Source organism: Heptranchias perlo, chromosome X, assembly GCF_035084215.1.
Source record: "Heptranchias perlo isolate sHepPer1 chromosome X, sHepPer1.hap1, whole genome shotgun sequence".
Classification (NCBI taxonomy): Eukaryota; Metazoa; Chordata; class Chondrichthyes; order Hexanchiformes; family Hexanchidae; genus Heptranchias; species Heptranchias perlo.
The window spans coordinates 3,747,147-3,763,664 of NC_090370.1; the positions used below are offsets into that span (position 1 = coordinate 3,747,147).

Below are 16,518 nucleotides of genomic sequence, written 5' to 3' on the forward strand. Positions count from 1 at the left end.
CTTACTCACCCTTGCTGTCATCCACCATTCCCCATGGTTGAACCCCTATTACTACAAGTGTAAAACCACATCTCTCTAAATTAGGTTATGCGAGCAGTACCAAGGGAGTGCGGCATTGTCAGAGGTGCTGCCCTTCAAATCAAGACATTAAGCCAAGGTCCCATCTGCCTGTTCCAGTTGTTCAAATGGATGTTTGGATGTTAAAGATCCCATGGCATTGGAGGTGCACCTGATAAGAAGTTGTTCACAACTTGGCCGAAGAGGGAGCAACACTGTTTTGGCATCATCATTTAAGGTGTTGATTCAAAGTTTGGAATGCTGGGGTTTTCATAGGGGGCCCCAATAGCGATCAGAGTTTACAGCATACACAACATTGATGATTACCCAATTGTAAACAGATTCAAAACTTGGTATGTATTGTGGTAAATTGCTCTTCAGAATAGAAGAGCAGTCACCATATTCGGGAGTTTGAACCATACTCAGTTCTTGGAACAGGCTACTTCATGTCAACCCACCAGCAAAAGGCTAAACTTCAATTTACACAACCTCCACTACAGAGCCAATGGGTACACTGCAAATACCACCATAGTGGAGATCAGCTAATTCAGCACAGATGGGGATCAAACCAGAGTTCTTCTGGTCAGCATGGCCCATTATATCCGGACTTTAGCAACTGAGCCATTAGGGGAACTTACATGATCAATTCAGAAACCAGATTTTTTTTTTTAAAAAAGGTCAACTAAACCATCCAGATAACATTTGTGATGCGACATCATTCGCATCCTTTGTATCCAAACACAGTAAAGCTCTTGAAAGACACCTCACCATGACAACAGTGCTCTTTAAGCTTTGCAAAAGGTCATGCGACAGATGAACAATCATACAAGGTAACCACAGAGGTAGGAGCAACTGAAATAAGGCAGTACATCAATGGAGTCCTACCTTTTAAAGAACTGGAATTCAAACAATAAAGCTGTTGCATTATAACCATGGGCTAAACTACAGGGACAGTACAAGAGTCAAGAGCACCTTATATTAGAGTCTGAATAAAGTATAATACATATAAATAGCAAATGAATCCACATGTTTTCATCAACCCCACTTTCATATCAATTAGCCCACAAAGATGATCAAGATAAATCACATGTCTCCAATGTTAGAGATTGCAATTCAGGATCAATTATAAAAGCCGTAACATTTAACAGCTACACAGATCTGATCCAGAAATTAGTCACTTAAGACGAAGCTCCCATGTCAACAGACCACAGGTTACAGAAAACAAGTGCGGGCTTCCATAGACGAGCGGTGACTGTCATTAATTACAACTGCAATCTCAATCTGAAACATCTGGTTTTACTGTGGGATCTTTGTATAGTGTCAACATTGGTCATTGGTTTGGGGGGGGGATGGGGAGAAGTCAGAATTATGTAGAATTGTATGGAATTTTCAGATTATAATGGCAATAATAGGAGGCAATTCAGCCCAGCCAGTTCAGTCCCACCGAATTTGATGCAGGTTTGTGCATGGTACCCAAACACCTCGATCACAAATATTAGAAAGTAAATCCAAGGTCACTTCAGTAAGGTGGTCATGTTTTTAAAAAAAAACATTTTATTCCAGGCCAAGAACTTTGTTGGGTGGTTCAATCACTACTTTGTTCTCCTGCTAAAAAAATCATTGCATTAAGGTTGCCCTTTAGAGCAAGGGCCCCATTTTTCCTGCTCATATCAGCTTTACTGAATGGAAGCCAATGAATTATTATAAAGATTATTCCACCTCTTATAGTACTTTAAAACCACCCGTTCACTCATTTTCTTGAGGAAAAAGGCAAAATGAATAAGAAAAGCTCAGATGCTGCAATCACCACTCTTGCCATCTTATGCCACCTGTGTAAATGAGCTGTACCAATAGCATACCTGTCTGAAAACCAAAAACATTTCAAATGCTTTGCTTAAATTTCCAGCAATTGCACCCAATAGTTTTGGGAATGAAAACCATAACTTGGAGCAGTCTATGTTGACACCACACCATCCTCATCACTGGAACTTACAATGTGCCCACTGGAGCCCAACACTGAGCATTAGACAACAATGTACAGGATGTAGTAAATGACAAGAGGGAATGTCTAAAGAACAGTATACCATGGAAATGTTGTGGAGGCAGAAAAACTGACAACTCTATTGAATAATGTGTAGTCTGTGCTCCAAATGAAGAGTCAGAGGCCCAGACATCTCTCTAGGTTACATTTCTTATATGCTGCGTTGGCCTCCAACTAAAAATTGGGCAGTGGAAATTACACCAAAAATGGTCACGTAGGTCTGAAGCAACTCCAAGTTTGTGAACATGACCAAAGTCCATCTGACCACCAAATCAAAAACCTGAACCAGTGACCCTTACTAGCAGTTCTGGTTGTATCTACAATGTCCACCCCGACAACACTGAACAATTCCCTGGCATTTTATCAGCCAACATTAGAGTTTTCACACCCTTTGATGTGTCTAATGGTATATTTATAAACTCATCCAAGGTACCAGACAGCAAACTTTTAAAACACCATCACATGACATTTCCTCTCGCCTACATTTTGAGGGGGATCAGAGGACCCCTCTGGCACGAGGCTGGGCACTGCATAGATAGAAAACTACAGGCCGGGGGGAAAGGGTAATGTTTTTTTCTAAAAAGTTTGATTGTTAGAATCGCTCACATCCTTTACTTTTCTTCTCCAAGGCCTCTTACTTTTTCTTGTCATTTACATACAATTCTACAGCCTACAGATGTATTAGAGTGAAAGGATAGTGGTGCATGGGTATTGTATCTTGGCTGGACACATTTTACCGTGATGTTTTATTGTACATAGTCAAGTTTGTTCTGAAGTGGACCCTGGCAATTTTTTTTTTTAAATGTTAAATTCTTCATGAGTTCTCTTCCACATCTTTCCCATATGCCATTCTCTGCCCGACAAGGCATACTTGTTCCCAGGGTTCAGTCTATGATGTACTTGAGCTGTCCACTTGAAAATAAGCCTGGGCTGAAGCTTTCATTTTCTTTGCCTGTGACCTTCCCCTCAATACTTGGTAAGTAGCCAAGAGTAGGTTTCCACATTGCTATATTAGTGCACTTCAACAGTGAACAAAGTGTAAATAAAAATGCATACTGGATATGAATCAAGTATGAAAAAAAAAGCCAAAGAGGACACAATATGGTGACATGTTACAAAGCTCAAAGATTATACATTTTCCCTGTAATAAACAGTTACTACAGGGTTCAGAATGAAAGATGATCCATCAGAGGGATGAAGATCATCAGCGACAGCAAGGGTGAGTGGTCCAAGAAAACGGTGGAACTTTTCCAGCACCATTGTCCATTCACAGTGCTGTACATTCACACAGGAAGAATTATGAACAGGAATGTTACACATGCAAGTACAACTGCTGGTGGATTGTAACAAAAATACAAAGCAGCTATGACGAGAAGCCATGAGCTATGATTGGTGCCACTGGTTTAGAATAACTGAATAAATTATAAATTCAGTCTTTAATTACATGGGATTTTGATCCATTGTTCTGTGAAACAGAAAGCCAGTGGCCTTGCCCAGAATATGTAAAAGGGGCTGCTATTCCCTATTATCACTACGGTTTGTAGTGACTGAGGTGAGTCAATTTTTTTTTAATATTATTACTTGCATTTCCAGGACTTCCATCATGTTTTAGGAATCACATTCTGCAATTCTGTTTTCTGTGAAACTGAACTACTAAAAATGCCTCGATTCTCATGCTTTCACTCACACCCAATGAATGACTAGCAATGTCACAAGCAAGATAGAAAATGGTTTTTAAAATAAAGACCATGCCAAGTTAATGAAAAATTCACACCCACGAGAAACTAGACCGATACTGCCCCAAATTCACTTCATCTAGGATCCTTAAATACAAGCAGACTTTCATCCCCATCTGAGCTAGACTTAAACCAAAGTCCTAGGGATGAAAAGGTCAGCCTGCTAACCCACTGCATCAAGCCAGTCCCATGCTCAGTGAGTAAATCAAAACTTCCACCTGATTTTGAAATGCCTATTTTTTTAGTAGTACTATTTAAAGTTCAAAATGCACAAAGTGCCAAAGCTAGTTTCTATCCAACTGTCAAAGTGCAACAGATTTCCCTTTTTCTGGACAACGTGAACAAAATTCAGAGTAATTTTGAAACCACAAGGCAAGTGGTTGGAACCCCTCCTCTCTGGTCCTTAAAATGTCTTGCTCTCTATTCTACAGTACTCAAAAAAATAAAGCCCGCTGGACCAATAGCTCAGCAAAAACTGCTCTGACAATATAAAACCAAAATTTGATATTCACATCCGGATTATAACATTCACACAACACAGGACACCAAGAGGTCTGCACAAGAAATTGCCTGCATAGACAGCTTTTGAGGGTTCATATTTGAATCACATGAAGCAGTCACACTCCAACACTGGCTGAAGTGATGCCTAATGTATTAATCCATATCTAACAAATCAGTACTAAATTTCAAGCTTAGATTCCAAACCTCCACCCACCTCCCCACTTTGTGTTCAATTCTTCCCTCTCCACCTAAATTAGCTATGCTCACTCAAGGAGGGCTGGGGCAGTCCAGACAGCAAACTCCAACTTCTGCCATTACTTGGTCAACCAACTCAAGTACGCTTATAATATAGTGAGAGAAGGCCCCACTCCCATAGCAAGTACGGCACTGGTATTAAGTTGACCCCAGCTTGGATGCCTCCCAATCAGCTCCGAAAACAAGTCTGGATGTCAATTTGCAGGACTTCTAGCGAAGCCACTCACTGACATCAGTAGAGAGTGAGGAGATCCAAAAATGGAGATTATCTAGAGAGAAGAATATAAATAGGAACATTTCTCTCTTTTCTTTCCTTCTCCTCACCCCCCCAAATTTACCTCTTTGTGGCAGAGGAACCAGACCATTTACATTGAACAGAATGTCTACCCACCAACATTTATCCAGTTAACATTGTACATGTTGAGACTTGGTGGTTCAATAGGTTAAGGCACTGGCCTTTCACTTCTGCAACCTGGGCTCAAATGCATGGGGTGAAAGTCTCCACTCGGTCAGTTGCACAGGTCCTCAGAGAAGGTTATACCAGTCTCAGCCCAGTCCTAGCATGTACAAGTCCGCAGCTCAAATCTTCCCAGAATTAAACACTAAAAAAAAATCAACAATCTCAAGAAAAGCAACCACAGAAGCTAGATTGCGGAACAGAAATGGCAACCTGGGGCTATGGAGACAAGTCACATTGCTGGGTCAGTACAGCTTTATACAGTGTCAAACCTGCAATATTATATTATCTCACCTGGGAGCACAATTTTTCATTAAGATGGTGCCCCGTAAAAGTATTTAGCAATTTTTTTTGCCATGTTTATAAACACACATGGCAATGAGAGAAATCAGAAATGTACTCCAGGTAAAGGGATGGCCGGTTCCTTTTCTGCCTCAGAGGGATGTTTTTGCCACCTATTTTCATGAAGATAGTGTCCTTTTTTAAAAAAGGGAAGTGGTTTTTCATGAAACAGTTCTCACATGTATAAGCTGAGTTGTGATTATTTTGCACAGACCACAATATCAAGCAGAAGCCACAGAAAACCAGCTCTGTGAAACATGCAGCAATCATAGGAAGCTTTTCAAAAGATATAAACTTCACAAGAGCTCATGCCACTGAGTTGAAAATGCTTCACTGTCCCACAATGAGGTCATATGGTACAACCTCTCGCTCACACTTTCTGCACCAGCTCTCTCCCCTCCTCTCCAGAAAGGTGCCAACTTTATACTGGCATATTGCTGTGGACACCAGCCATCCTTCACCATCTGACCCAAGTGGGCATTATTCAGGCACCAGCCTCAGTGTATCAGCTAATTGGCTACAAGAGGCATCACAGCCGTGTCCGACCCTGCATTCGGCCACATTTCCTTCCTGTCCTTTATGACAGGAACAGATCTCTCCTAACCTTTGCCATGCCGTTGTAACCTGAATACCCTGTGTCCATTCGCATGCATATTTTGGCTGCCGCTCCAGAAATGAGCCCATTACTTGTGTTGTTTTCCTCTTGACCCCTCTCTCACTGGTCACCTCCGCTTTGTCATCTAGTCATGTTACCTTTCATCTCTCCCCTCTTGGGTATTTTGTCCCCCCAATCCCTACTACTCTGCCTTCCTACTCTCCTGCACCACCCCAGGCTTGAATCCCCCTTTGATAAGCCCACAGCTACCCTCAGCCAATTCAAAACCTACTCCAGTCCTACATCACTCCAATAACTGCATTCCTCCAATTCTAGCCTCTTGTGCAACCTCTCAATCCCTTCACCCCACCACTGGCAGCCATGCCTTCAGCTATCAAGGCCCCAAGCTCTGGAATTCCCTTCCTAAACCTCTTGTACTCTCGTACCTCTCAACAAACTGAACAAGGCCGCATAAGGGCAGGTGGGAATCCTTTGGAGAGAGAAGGATGCTCGAGTGCCAGATCAGTCATAAAAGATCCTAGTTTGGCTCAGCTGATGAACTATGCTGAAGTGCACTGGCCTTTTCCAGCTGTCAGAACTGTCAAAACTTCAAAATCAAGAGAGTCAACTTTAGGCTTCTAATACTCCACTGATTACACCCATTGGCAAGATGTTATAGTTGCTGTGCATTGCAAACACACAGTGCAATGGAGTCTTCCAGGTATTACTACTGGAAGGCTAGAAGGAAGAGATATAAACATTGCAGGGGATACAGCCAACACAGGCAATTTTCCAACCTACAAGTTTCTGAAATCTCTGACTTAAATGTTCTCACTCCCATCAGTTCGCACTCTGTACAATCCCCTGCTGAATACTCTGAATCAACAGCCAGCTAGGCATGGAGCACAATACCCATTGTTAACGAGGGCAGAACCAAACTGCCAGCAGATAGAGACAAACGGAAAGCAGATGTCTGCGTCCTATTAGGTCATCATAACAAAATCAATGGCTTCTGGGTGAATGAAAACTAGATTCCCAGGAACTGTTCAAATTATTGTGTTGGATTTCCCTGAAATCTGAGTTTTAAAGAAGCAGGGTTTCTGAATTTGATCAAATACAAGACAGGACGTCGTGTGATAAAAACTCACAGAACAACGTCCAGAGAGTTGGCAACTTCACTTAAGCAGCATCCATATTTAACAAGTCATCTGAGTGACTATTTGATACAGCACGTTTTACTCTCCTCCACGCCCCCCCGCGCTCTGAAATCAGCCACTCTGACATGCAGGAATATCCCAGGCTGAGTCACCCTCAAACAAAAATCTCCTTCCCTTGCCCACACTAGTACATTATTACAATGTTTTCCATCTGAAAGTATAACCAACTGCCTGTAATTATCTTTTGTCCTCATGAAACGATCATTCAGATCGAAAACAAAGCTTTTCAGGTAAACAAAGCACAACTCCCTATACATAATTAGACTTGCGAAATATTTACTCAAAATTTGATTTGTTTTGAAAAAAAGTTTCGTAATCATTTTACAGCATGGAGTAGAAGAGTTTAGTTAAAATATTAATAATTATGGTTTTCAAATTCTAAGTAAACGTTTAAGAATAATTGTTTTTGAATTCTAACGAAACGAAGCACAGTAAAGCCAGTCTTGGTGCGCCTCTACTAAAAAAAAGCAGTTGGTAACAAATGTGAAACTCGACTTGAGAAAATCATTCTGCAGCTGATTCTGAAAAATTCAAAGAAATCAGAAAACCCCCTTGTACGGAGATAATGGCAGTGATTCACACTGGAAGCGTGCACACTGCTCAAGGAAGCATCGCCCTTCAGCTGACAGTGATATCCCTGGACAGTATCAAATCGAAGTCTGGGCTTTTAAGACCAGTTTCAAGTGTTCAAGTCTTGTAGCAGGTCTGATCGGGGCCGAATTACGCATGCGCGAACTCTATGCCCGCGGAGTTGCGCGTGCATGGATTTGTTGCCGGCCTCTCATGCGCGAGGCCGCGCTGTATCGTTGTCAATAGTCACACCGAAACATTAAATGAAGGTACTCAAAAATGCAAGAGACCATTTTATAATTGCGTTATTGTGAAATGTATTTTTGTGTCATTATACTACAAAGAAATTTCAATTACTGAAGAAAAATATGACAACTGATATTTTGGTTTGAGCTATTTTATGGGTTAGGTTTCAGATCTGGCAGATTTTCCAATTGTAGAGTTACAGGCGAGTCGGGTTAATTTTTATTTAAGCCAATGAAAAGGCGTGATTGCTAGTATTTAAAAAATTGTTCCAGAACGTTGGCATCTCTGGCAAGGCCACATTTACTGTCCATCCCTTGTTGCCCCAAGGTGGTGGTAGGCCTCCTCCTTGAACCACTGCAGTCCTCGTGACCATGGTGCTTGCATTATAGCATTAGGTAGGGAATTCCAGGATTCAGATCCAGTGACAATGATGGAATAGCAACATATGTCCAAGTTAGAACGGTGTGTGACTTGGAGGTGATGGTGTCCCCACAACTTTGCTGCTTGTCCTCCTTGGTGGTGAAGATCACAGCAGAGTGAGGTGCTGTCAAAGTAACCTTGTTAAGTTGCTACAGTGCATCCTTTAGATCAGACATATTGCAATCACAGTGCGAGTCGGAGTGAACGGATAGAGTCCAGTGGCAGAAGCACTGATTAATCAAGCTGCTCTGTCCTGGATGGTGTTGAACTGGCATAGCCCAAACTGCACATCAACATGCAAGTTCATTGGTGAGTAGGTATTGCTTGATGGCACCATTAATGACTCCTTCCATCACTATTCTGATTATTGGGAGGAGACGGGTAGGGTGATAATTGGCCAGGTTAGATTTATCCTACTATTTGTGAATAGGATATACCTGGGCAATCTTCCACATTGCTGACTAGATGTCAGTGTCACAGCTGTACTAGAACAGCTTGGCTGGGGAAATGACTAGCTCTGGTGCAAAGATCTTCAGCACTACAGCTAGGATGCAGGAGGCCGAATAAGATCATTTAGTCGGCACTTTTGCTTGAAGACACTTACAAACACTTTAGCCTCATCTCTTGCATTCACGAGCTGGGGTCCACCACGGTCAAGGATGGGGATGTTCGTAGAGCCTCCACCTCCTGTTAATGCCTGGTTCTCCACCACCATTCTCGACCGGATGAAATTGGGCTACAGAACCTTGTTCTGATCTGTTTGTTGGGGGATCTCTTAGCTCTGTCCAAGCCTGCTGCTGTTGGTGTTTAGCATGCAAGCAGCCCTGTGCAGTAGCTTCAATTCCCAATCCAAGGTATGCCTAGTGCTGCTCCTGGCATGTCCTTAACACTCTGCAAGGAACTAGGATTGGTCTCCACACTTGGTGTTCAACATAGAGGAGTACTAGGCAAGGGGCAGGGGCAGTAGGTTGCGATCAGCAGGAGGTTTCTTTGACTTTACTTCATCTGAAGCCATGAGACTTCCTGGGGCTCAGAGTCAATGTTGAGGACTTCTAGCGCCACTTCCACCCGACTGTATATCACTGTGCCCCACTTCTGGTGGGTCTGTCCTGCCAGTGGAACAGGACATACCCAGGGGTGGTGATGGAGGAGTCTGGAATGTTGGCTGATAGATATGATTGTTATGGACAGTAAATGAGAGAAGCAGATTTTTTTTTAAAATAGCAAATAAAGTCACACGAAATGCTTTCTGAAAATCTTGGTGCTGGTCGCCTTAACCTCTCACTAACAGAGAAACATACTGGAAATAAGGTTTGTAATAAAGTCAAAAATACAAAACTTACACTTGTATATTCCTTTTGTGTGCGTCTGAAATGTCTCGACCATATTTTCAGTGAGGGCTGTCCAAGAAGCTGGAGGCTTCAGATGACTTCCGCAGCCATGATTCCATCAGCACAGAGGAAATCCCACCAGGGTAGTACAGCTATAGCTCCAGACATGCACCAATGTGACTGCATGCAAGCAGTCTGGTGAGATAACTCTCAGCTTGTAATAAGGTTACCTCCCTTCGGACTAAAGCAGAACCACATTGGAGCAGAGAGGATTTTTTTTCTTTTAATGGCTGACAGCAAGACTGACATTCAAAGCAGTTTGTAAAACCCACACCCTCCTCTACACCAGTGCATCAATGGAAAGTTACCAAAGACACAATCCTAGGGATAACAATTTTCAAAGCAGCAAAAGTAATCAACTTTTTTTGTATAGATCATCAAAGCAAGGTAAAAGACATGAACTAACTTTGTCTGGAAAAAAAAGTTTACTATATTCTAAGGAACATTTATTTAGCAAATGCAACATGTTACATGTGAAGCAGAACGTTCCACTTGAAATTTGGCATTATGTAATCTAAAGTCATCGTGAAGAGCAGAAGCATCCCCTGCTCGCAACAAATCATCTCATCTAATCACCTGCCATCCTCACTTCAAACACGAAGGGGGTGATTTTAAACCCCAAGAACAGGTGGATTGGGGGCAGGTGGGAGTTGAAAATAATTGTTTTTTTTGGGGTCGCAACCACAACATTTTTTGACTTGGCATTCCCAGTGGGAAGCCTGTACTTTTCCACGCCGACGTTAAACCCGGAAATAAAGCCAGGTTGCAGTCGCGGTCCAAAAAACAATTATTTTCAACTCCAACCCGTTCTTGGGATTTAAAATCAACCCCCAAATGTGAGGAACGCCTGGATTTTTTTTTCCCCAGTGTCTAAAAATTGGGGATATATTCTCTGCTGCCTCTGCCTACCAACATCCCATTGGTCACTCGCCCCTCAGGCATCCCTTGTGCCAGTCTCCCATCTAAACCAAAAACTTATTTCTTCCATGAAGGACAACACCTACTCCCTTGTCCCTTTCCAGCTCATGACCACCCTCCCTCCTTTTCTCAGTCCTTTGATAACTGAGATCATCAACATATTCATATCCTCTGCTTTCGGTCCTACATCTTTCAAAACTACAGTCATCAGTTAAGAGTAGAAGTTGGAAGGTTAATATAGGTGAAGTATTTAACCTGACAAGCAAGCTTGTAAAGTATTATACAGTTATCTAAAAGTTCAGGTCTCTGAGAAGGGAGAGATAGAAAGCAACATACAACACAAATAAGGTTGATTAAGCTAGGATGAAAAGGCAATGAATGGATAAAGAAGATAACAACATGGACGGTGATTTGTATGTTATTGCACCTTACCACATGTATAAGCTGTATATTTGAAGCTGTTAATGTGTCAGTGATATTGACTGCACATTGTAAACCTAACCTTGCTAAACCATATAGTTATACTTAGTGTCCAAGTATAACTGTTAGACAGCAAAACCCAGCAATACACTTAAAACTACCCGTAATGATGTAAACTGTTAATAATATCTACCCAAGTACCTATCATAATAGCGTTATCATAGATGTGTTAATATAGTATTAGTTCATATATTTTTATGTCCAACTTCATCATTGATAATGCTAGCAAATGGAACTTAATCATCTCTTCCAATAGTGCATTGTGTCCATGCTGTAATTGGTTTGTGTAACTGTTCATTTCAGCTAAATTTTAGGCACCTATAAATCCTAGATGTACATGATAGAAATCCAGTCCAGTCTGTATACATGTTGTAAACAATTTTACAACACCAAGTTATAGTCCAGCAATTTTATTTTAAATTCACAAGCTTTCGGAGATTTTCTCCTTCCTCAGGCAAATGTTTCAAGATCTCCTTGAAGCCTACGCATTTATGATAAATGCGTAGGCTTCAAGGAGATCTTGAAACATTTGCCTGAGGAAGGAGAAAATCTCCGAAAGCTTGTGAATTTAAAATAAAATTGCTGGACTATAACTTGGTGTTGTAAAATTGTTTACAATTGTCAACCCCAGTCCATCACCGGCATCTCCACATCATGTATACATGTTGTCAAAGGATAAAAATTGGTTCGCTACCCCTTAAGTATTTAGACTAACTATTGAAGGGGATGTGCACCATTATCGACAGTTACCTTACAACTCAGTCTACAGACTCACCATGAACACAGAAGTGTTGGGAAAAAGCCCTAACAATAACACCCACATCCTACCACAGGGGTGCAGCTCAGTAGGGTTCTCACACATTGCCCAACCCTCATACTGTATTTCTAAAGCATACCCCAATATACAGGCTAGTCATTTGATTCTCATATCACTAAATATTTACTTGTTCAACATTGCTGTGTTTGAGATTGGATGACCTTCTGTACTTGCAGTCCTTCAAGATAGGAATAAGATAACCCAGCCCTTCTGTACCGCTAGTTACAGTTGAAGGACTTTACTGTAGAGTAAGATACATTCTTTTTATCTTCCTTTAGACATTATAAAGCACTCGGTTATAGTGCTATAATCACAAGGTATTAGATTGTTACTCTGGACTTTTATGTGGCAATACGGCACATTTATTATTGCACATATCTTGTTTACAATACATAAAACACAGCTCATATACTATCGAAGGAGGGCAGCAGGGACACAAATGATTTGTTTCTCTACTTTCTCATCCATGAAAGTGAGTTTCTTCCTTTCGTCTACTGCCCTCCTGCTCCATTTCTTCTTCCATTTAGTCCCTGTGCCATATACCACTTCCCAACTGGTAGAAGCTAGGCAGATAGAGTCCAACCCTTACTGCATCCCCACATGGTCCAGCTGTGAACAGAAACTCACTGTTCAAAGAATCACCAGCCCAAATCACCTTTTGCTACTCCATAGCACATCAATGCTTCATCGCTTCTCCCCACCTAGTTTTACATTCTCCACTAGAAACACAGATTGAATGTTTCCATTTCTGCTCATCTGACTACCTAATCAAGATACCACAGTAGCCAAAAAGAAAATGTTTCTCCTCTCATCCTTGGTTTGCATTGATTCAGTTTAATTTGGCTACATGGTCAAATGGACAATTTGGAATTATTTCCTCAGTGTTCGAATTCTTGACTCATTTTAATACTTGAAATGATTAAACAGCACCATAGCTCGAACGATTCCACGCTCTACTCCCAGCCAGAAAATCTAGGGATACCTAGCGTTTGAACCTGTCCAACCAAGTTTAGGAGTTGCCACTAGATGAAACATCAAGCCATTGAGTAGATGCATGAATAGCCATTGAGGAGAGCTTCAAGGTCTACACCATCCGGCCATTTCAAAATAAAGTATACATGAAGACAAACAGCCTCTGGGGTTTCACTAAAATTTAGCAAAATGCAATGGTGGGCATAAAACATTTTATACCAACTAGAAAAAGACCCAGCAGGACAATTATAGATTTTGTCTTTCAAAACTAGGCTTGTATCTTGAACTTTGTAACATGGTAGCAGGAGCAATGCGAGGTGACCAATGAGAGATAGTCTAAATTACTCAATTATGTTTACAGTCAAACCAATACACTAAATAATTCTAGCGACAACACTGAAATGGATGAAATAAAAAGGATGGGGCTTAACAGTTTTATGGGACTGCCTTGATGATTCGTGAATGCTTTCTGATGGGACTCACATCCCACTCACACATGCCTACGCACAAATCTTGTACATGCTTTTTACAAACTGTAAAAAAAGGCAGATATTAAGTTTCTGGAATGTTACCAGAGAAGTGCATTTGAAAAAAAAGTGAATTTTATCAACTGTTCCTGTGGACCCTAAGATTTCAATTCAGAGTCTGCATTAGATATTCACCCTGCAATCTTCTTACAAATAAATCATAGTTCCCTGGTCCATTACTTACTGTACATAGTTAGTAATCCCAAAGTCACAAATTAAAAAAGTAGAGAAACTCTTGGTCAATAAATGCATTGTCTGGTGTGATGCAGACCAGGAAGGTTCACAGTTGAATCCCTTGTCTGTTGTCAATTGACCTCTGCCAGGGAAGTGGTGGGCACTGCAATTACCGTCAGCACTCCTGGGCTAGGATGGGGGAGAAAACCCCAGCTGGGATTCCCTCTCATCCTAATTTAATGACTCATTGCTGGAAAGTGTATGCATGGAAATCAAGCAATGACCGTATTAGGCTCAGCTGCAATATCTTCACAGTTAAGACAGTTTGCCAACACTCAACTGGCCATTCAGCAGAGATACCAGGGCATCGTAGCCCAGGATGAGTAAACACATTTAGGAGGTGGAAAATTATACACCAGTTTCAAAATTTCAATATACAGAGTCATTTAGATTGAGCAATCCTCTGAAGCTACTTCTTTAAAGCTTGCCATTTTTGTAACAGTAAGTCATGCTGTACTTAATACACTAAGAAATTAATAGCATCACTGAGAAAAACTGGGCGATTCAGTGGGTAAGAACCCTCCCAGTCTACACAGTCACTCCATGATCAACAGAAGATGTGAGCAGGTCTACAACAATTCTCTCTTGCCTTATTCAGAGTGCCTTTTGGTGAAGAAAGACAGTCCAGACAAGAACTGGTAGAAGTCTCCCTCTCTCCTTCCCCAAAAAAATAAAATATTTGTGAATTTGAACATCAGTCACAGATGGGACCGAAGCATCTCTAAATGGGAGTCCAACACTACACTAAACCTACAGGGCTCAGATCTTCAGAGAACTGCCCCAGTTCACTGCATAAACCTGTATTTCATTACTTCAAGCCAACAGGGATATTTAACCAAATTACTGTATCAGGGGATTTGCTTACTACACAAACAGCAGAAGCCAGTCTGCAAAGTAAAGAGCATCAGCACTTATACATTGACCATGTTCTTAATTATGCCCATTATATAGGTGGACATAAGCACACAAATCACACCCTCCCAAAACTTAAAATATCTTCTCTACCCTCCTTTTTCTTCCTCTCAGTTTTCTCTCTTGAAGGCATCAACCCTTGCTGGGATACTGTGCTATAGGCACTTGCTTAGATTGTAGGTTTTGGCAAGTTGCAAGAGTAGATTAACCACCCTGAAAAAGTGGATGTCCCAAAGAAACACAAACAAAAACCATTAAAAAACACAATTATTTCAAGACAGGTACTATGCTAAGTGAGGTTTTATCAGTTGTTTATTATTTCAAGTTCACATTGTAACGCAATTGCCTGAACTGTTACATTGTTGAATCAAGTATTTACCAAAAACACATTTGTCTGCGAAGTGTTCGAAGGAGCACTGCTTCAATAATCACAGTATTTACTGTACACACTTGCTCCTCAGGCCCTCCCACTCCTCACTGACAGATCACTTTAATGATCGACAGAGCAAGAGGACGAATGGAAAGCGCGAATGCAACACGCATCTGACCACGGAGGACCTGAAGAAACCAATCAACTTCCCTTTTGCTTTCTCTGCCCTCCCCGGGGGGGGCGGGACCTCGGCTCTCATCCAGCAATGTGGAGTATGAGCCACGATTGACCACAGTGCCTTGTCAGTCACGGCGCGAACTCCCTTCTCCCATCCCCCCTCTCCGCGCGCTCCCCTTACCTCTCGAACACCAGGCGGACGAGGAAGATGCCAAACGCCAGCGGGAAGGCGAAGAGCAAGTCGCCGGCTTGAGGGTATTCGGCGCCGTCCGTGTTCTTCAGGTCGGCCCAAGTGACGTTATGAGGGAGCCAGAACCTCTCATTCCAGAACCAGGCTGCAAAGCCGGCCATGTTTGAGTGAATGAAGCGAGTTTGTACTCTCTTCTTTCTCTCACTCCGTTTCTCCCAGGCGGGGCGGCGCCGAACTGCCTAATAACCACTAGCTGACGTCACGGACAAGGGCCCTGCCCATTTTCACATAACGTCATCGAACACAAAAAGTGCCCTGTGGAACTGCAACTGAAACAGGATGTGTCACGATGCAATCTCTCTTATAATAAGGTATTATTGATGCACGACCAACAGTCCCTGCAATACTTTAAACATCAATAAGCAAGGTGATCTATAATGCAATATAGAATTAATATTATTAATGCTGCACTGCCAGTTTTGACCATATGAATAAATTATTTAAGAAATACTGAACATTCCAGCAACTGATCAAAAAAGTCAAAAAATCCGAACTTACTTTGCCTTTACCATCACAAGCTACATTGCACAACACATTTAAAAAAGTTGACCTGTGGACTGGAAAGATAGAGAAGTTTCTGAGAGATGTAATGACTGATTTTGAGATTGATTGGCTGCTGGGAAATTTTAATCAGAAAAATGTGACTTTTTTTGTGCTAGAGCCCACAATCTTCTAATTCAGAGACAAAAGTATATATAATCACATAACAAATTAAACGATACACCATTGACAATGTCATGAAGCTTTCATTTCTGTAAAATACTGTATGTGGTATCTGTGATTTACAGGCTCTTCCATACTTGTTAAAGAACTTCCACAACGCACCACAGTCAACAGTAGATCATCTAATTTATGTCCAACCTCCCTTTCCTCTCCAGAGGCCTTGAACATGTGGTCACCTCCCTTATCCTTACCGATCTTTCCCACAACTCCATGTTTGAATCTCTCCAATCAGGTTTCCGCCCCTGCCACAGCAATGAAAGGACCTTTATCAAAGTCACAAATTACATACTCTGTGACCATGGTGCACTAT

General features: G+C 41.6%; 1 protein-coding gene across 1 annotated transcript in view; it reads right to left on the reverse strand.

The window, feature by feature from the left end:
* cers5 (ceramide synthase 5) overlaps positions 1-15,671 on the reverse strand; it is an 87,114-nt gene extending 71,443 nt beyond the window's left edge. The window contains exon 1 of the mRNA XM_067976531.1: positions 15,417-15,671. Coding sequence (XP_067832632.1) covers positions 15,417-15,586 — 170 coding nt within the window. The 5' untranslated portion in view covers positions 15,587-15,671. The remainder of the gene's footprint in view (positions 1-15,416) is intronic.
* Positions 15,672-16,518: the final 847 nt, after the last annotated feature.